The sequence below is a fragment of the Carex rostrata genome, chromosome 33 (genome assembly GCF_964058835.1).
Source record: "Carex rostrata chromosome 33, lpCarRost1.2, whole genome shotgun sequence".
NCBI classification, from domain to species: domain Eukaryota; kingdom Viridiplantae; phylum Streptophyta; class Magnoliopsida; order Poales; family Cyperaceae; genus Carex; species Carex rostrata.
Genome location: NC_135950.1, coordinates 3,009,463 through 3,014,666, shown reverse-complemented (window position 1 = coordinate 3,014,666; position 5,204 = coordinate 3,009,463). Strand labels below are relative to the sequence as shown.

The window sequence follows — 5,204 nt, the reverse complement described above, 5'->3', positions numbered from 1 at the left end:
TTTATTAGTTAATTTGTTTTAATTTCGCTTGAATTTTGATTCCGATCCTTAATTATCAACATAATTAATTAATGTTCCAAAAATAAACGAAGGATCTTTTTTTCTTCTGATTATAACAAATTGAGGTAACTTGTTAATTTATACTGGTACATGCCAGTAGCAGTGCATTTTTTTTTATTACTAAAGTGTACAGAAGCCCACCGAATTCATTTACCAGTAGGCAGTAGCATAATTTAGCTCATAAAATACAGGAATGGTCTTATAGATTGACTGTGTATATCAAACGTTATTCAATTGTTGCAAATTTCAAGTCATTTAATAAATGTTGAATTGAATAAATTTAATAATATGTTCAACAATAGTGATGGCCACTAAGAAATTGACATTAACGAATGCAAGATCATAAAATACATGCATCTTTTCACAACTCATAGAGAGATCATTTGGAAGTCAAATGCTTTCCATATATAATTATATTTGTTTTCCTTTTAACGCTGGAACTGTAACATAAATTCAAAATTTATTCATCTCAATTAGTATCTCCTGGCAAGCTTTAAAACAACTATATATCTTCAATATTCAGAGAATTCTTTGACTTTTCAATATACAAACAAATTAAAATGGTTCAATTCTTGTGCTTGTCTTTTGGAAAAGGAAAAATCTGTTGGCAATCAATAATGTGTTAAATTTGACTACAATAAAAGAAAATAAAAGAAAACAAAAGAATAAGCAGAAAACACACACCAAAGAAATATTGTACAAATATACTTTTCCTCAATATCAGTTACATAAATGTCATGATAGCACCGAATTCATTTACCAGTAGGCATGTAATTATCCAGCCTAAGGTTAGCTAAATAACTGGTCCTTCTATTTATTATATTTCAGAAATGAAATGGGTTTTTTTGCCTTTTTAAAAAAAAAAAAATAAGCAGAAAACACACACCAGGTAAATATTGTACAAATATACTTTTCCTCAATGTCAGTTACATAAATTTCATGATAGCAAGTAATTAAAAAACTAAAAAAAAAAAATTAAGGGAGCTCTAGAAACTTTAGAATGGATCAGGCTCCAAGGCTTCTATTAAAGATTGAGAACATTGCTGTTAACCGGCCGAATTTGAAGAACCTGCTCGGAAATTTCAAAGTAATTATCCAACATATCCAATTCCCAGTAACAAGTCGCCAAATTCATTAGCATGGATACATTAGGCTTTGCATATTTCAACGCAACCGTGTATTCCTTCAGTGCTGTCAAGTATTCTCCCGAATCGTAATGCTTGTTTCCCGTGTGTACCAGGCGCACATGTGTATGTATGGCAGAGATTTCATCATTCAAGTGGTCAATCCTGCGTGCCTCTTCTGCTTCTGCAACTGCAATGTCACCCCTGTACAGTACAAGAGGTTAATCAATTCATCTCAATGCTAATTGTTTATAAATTCCAATGCTAAAGGGTTTAAAACAACATTCTATAATCCCAAAAAATAATAGAAGAACACTATTATTCCAAAAAAATTCATCTGGTACTGTCCTAAACAAACGGTAATATATATATATATATATATATATATATAGCATAATTAAAAATATATAGTTTGCCTAATTAATTACCTTCCTTGTGCCAACTCAATTTGCGCTCTAACGGCCCATACATATGCCTCAAGCGGCATACCGAGAAATTTGGATAAACGGATATGCATTAGCGTTGTGTCAAGCTCGAACGCACTTTTTATTGTTTCCTCTGCTCGTTCAAGTTTATCCAACCTAAGAAGCATCTCAGCCTTAAATGTCATGATCTGAAATTTTCAAATAAATTGGCAATTAAAACCAATTTTGAGACTTGTATATTTTGCTTTGGTAACACTGAATACTGCACGGTACACAAACTGTATCCTAGAAGTATAGCAGTTAATTACTGGTAGAGAAGAGTCGACTCCTTCTGCTATCATGTTATTGATTTCTCTGAGAGCCGCAATCCAGTTGTCTTCTTTCCTTGCCTTTTCACCCCTTACCAGGCGGTCCTTCGCTTTTGCTATTTTTACACCTAGGTCCTCCCTGCACGCTTCACTTGCCCCAAGCATGAAAGATTCTGCCATATCAATCGCTCCAAGCCTGCAATTGAAATTTAAAAACAATGATGTTAACAAATTAACTTAATTATTAACATGTATTTGAATATATAGGTAAATAATATAACTAAATGTTACTATCCTATTCATCAGCTATATCCAGAGACAAGTCACAAAAAGAACAAAATATTGCACACAAGAAAAATCTCAATTGCACCTTTTTTCATCAATTTGAGAAAGCGTCAAATTTAGAGATCAGAATATATAAAACCCAGAAGAGAAAATTACAGATATATGCCCAAACACTCATTTGGTGCCTTTAATTTTTTTTAACCTGATCTTTTTAGTACATCCAGTGACAAGTCACAAGAAAAACAAAATATTGCACACAAGACAAATCTCAATTGCACCTTTTTTCATCAATTTTAGAAAGTGTCAAAATTTGATGATCATAAATCATTGTATCAGAATAAATAAACCCAGAAGAGAAATTTATGCCCAAACACACTCAGTATAGAGTTCCTACTAATTGGATTTGCAATCTTTACAAAATATGACAGTACTACATAAAGATCAAACTTTTACAGAACTGAACCACTAAAAAAGTTTCCAGTAATTCAATTCGCCCAAAGTGTAAATCCTATAATGCTAAATCAATGTAATAAAGAAAATTTCTGTGCACTACAACAATATATCAAGAATCATAAAGTTCAAATCTTTGTTTAACAATATATCAAGAATCGTCAAGAATCACTTCATTTTAAAATATTAACTCTTTAATTTTACACTGAGTCGAGACACAGAGAAAAATGGAATGGTACCAATAATTAGAAGAAACGAGTGTGTGTGTATATAGTGTTCTACTTGCCTTAGATGGAACAGAGACATTCGATGCCAAAGTCTATGATTTGTCGAATCAATTGTGTATGCTTCACCAAACTCACTAAAAGCATCCACAAAACGGCGCAGACAAACTAAAGTTTCAGCCCGAGAGATCTTCAAATTTACATTTCTGGGTGTCGTTTTTAACGCCTTGTCATATTCCCGCAGTGCCTCTCCGTAATCGCGCCTGTTTAACGCATGATTTCCACACTCTACCGTCTCTTTCCATGTGGGGAGACGCCCATTTGCTGACATTTTAGTTTGAACAGGGGTGCAGAGAATGACAAGGGATTGTTTTCTTGGATGGCAACTGATAGAGAAAGAAAACAAGAATGTGGAGAAACAGCGTAGTGAGAGGCCGTTATATAATGATTAACGAAGGAGGGATCAGGGGCAAAATTGTAAAAAAAATGAATACACGTGGCGTTAAGACAGGGGGCAATGCACATGAGTATCCTACTATCCTGGCGTTAAGGTAACTAACCTGGCATTAAGGGATTTCTTAAATTTGTTATTTTAAAATAATAGTTTTTCTGTTGCCATTTTTCTATAGTCAAGGATGTAGCTCGTCAAATCATATAAATTTAAGCATAGTAACAATATACGCGATTAATTCGCGAATTATTCGTGTTTAATTTGTTTTTTCAACAGTTCCAAACCGAATACCGAATAAAACGAAAAAAAAAGTATAATACGTTTTATTCGTGAATAATTAACACGCTATCACTAGTACTTATTCTCAAATAAAACGTGAAATTTTATTTAAATTTTTTTTTTTTTTTGCTTCCTTGTAGTTGTGAATTATCTACGAAATATAACTGAAATATTCTCGAATCACAAACTTTTGACTCCGCCAAACTGAACCCGAACTATTAATTTGTCAGTATGGATTTAAGCATAGTGAAAACATTTTTAAATTTCCTTTAATTTAAAGCGAGATTATTATTTTTGTGCATCTTTTTAAATTATTTGTGAATTATTTTAACTAATTGTACAAACGTCATATGATATATCATATATATTAGAGGAAGGCTTAAATGTCACATTTGTTTTTGTACCTTCTATTTTTATCTCCGATCAAAGTTTAAATAGACAATTTGAACTGACATGATATTCATATTAAATTGTGCTTGGAATCAAATTTTATAGTTTTTGAAAATTGTTTGCTATTTTTTTGGATATGTACAAAATTACTATATTAAAAAAGTTGACATTTAAAAGCAATGATTTTGTATAGATCTAAAAATATAGTAAACAGTTTTAAAAAAATTAGGAAATTCCAAATTATGGTGAGAGAACGAGCATATAAATTGGCTTGTATTATTGAGACACGATGGCATCAGAGATCGAGGTGTAAATAGCTGCAAGCGGGTGATAAGAACACTCGTTATTTTCATGCGGTGGCTTCGTCAAGGCATAGGAGAAATCAGGTTACATCTCTACTTTATCATGATCAACAACTAACTAATGATGACATGATCAGAAATGCAAGACTTACTAGGGGTGGAGAACAATGTGATTACTTTTGATGCATCAAGGTTATACTTGACAAATCCAGACTTGCCTTTCCTCCAAGATCCATTCACTGATCTTGAGATTGAATTAGTGGTTAAGTAGCTTGCATGAAATAAGGCCTCGGGTCCTAACGGCCTACCGAACGAATTCCTTCAGGTACACTGGCCGGTTTTAAAGGATAAGATAATATGCATTGTACAGGGTTTCTATGATCATTCAATTGATTTAACTGCCATTAATCAAGCGAATATTATCATGATCCCAAAAAAGGAAATACCTAAAAGAGTTAGTGATTACCGGCCTATTAGTGTCATGAATGTGGTTCCTAAAGTAATTTCAAAGTTGTTATCCACTCGGTTGGGGAGTGTTCTGCCCCAGCTAATTTCCTCTTGTCAAACTGCCTTCGTTAGAGGCCGTCAAATAACTGAGAATTTTATTGCTACTCAAGAAATGCTTCATCATATTTCTAGTAGTGGCAAACCAGCTTACTTTATTAAAATAGATTTTGCTAAAGCTTTTGACTCGGTCAATTGGACATATCTCACAGATATTATGTTAGCAAGGGTTTCCCGACCAAATGGATAAGTTGGATGCAACAGCTACTAAGCACTGCTTGTTCACGAGTGATAGTAAATGGGGGTGAATCTGATTTTTTCATGCATAAGAAAGGTTCCATGTTATTCGATCTTGCAGCAGATGTTCTACATAAAATGATTATGGTGATTAATAATTCGGTA

General features: G+C 33.0%; 1 protein-coding gene across 1 annotated transcript; it reads right to left on the bottom strand.

The window, feature by feature from the left end:
- Positions 1-1,084: 1,084 nt before the first annotated feature.
- On the bottom strand, positions 1,085-3,207 carry LOC144548357 (inactive TPR repeat-containing thioredoxin TTL3-like). The gene is made up of 4 exons (XM_078297025.1): positions 2,939-3,207; positions 1,918-2,113; positions 1,613-1,797; positions 1,085-1,388 (listed from the first exon to the last, which is right to left on the bottom strand). Exons 1-4 carry the CDS (start codon positions 3,205-3,207, stop codon positions 1,085-1,087), a joined length of 954 nt encoding a protein of 317 aa, XP_078153151.1.
- Between the last annotated feature and the right edge of the window lie 1,997 nt (positions 3,208-5,204).

Coding starts and splice junctions, on each gene's coding strand:
- LOC144548357 (XM_078297025.1), bottom strand. CDS start 3,207: ATGTCAGCAAATGGGCGTCTCCCCACATGGAAAGAGACGGTAGAGTGT. Junction 2,114..2,938: donor ATGTCTCTGTTCCATCTAAG/GCAAGTAGAACA, acceptor TTTCAATTGCAG/GCTTGGAGCGATTGATATGG. Junction 1,389..1,612: donor ATTGAGTTGGCACAAGGAAG/GTAATTAATTAG, acceptor TGTACTGTACAG/GGGTGACATTGCAGTTGCAG.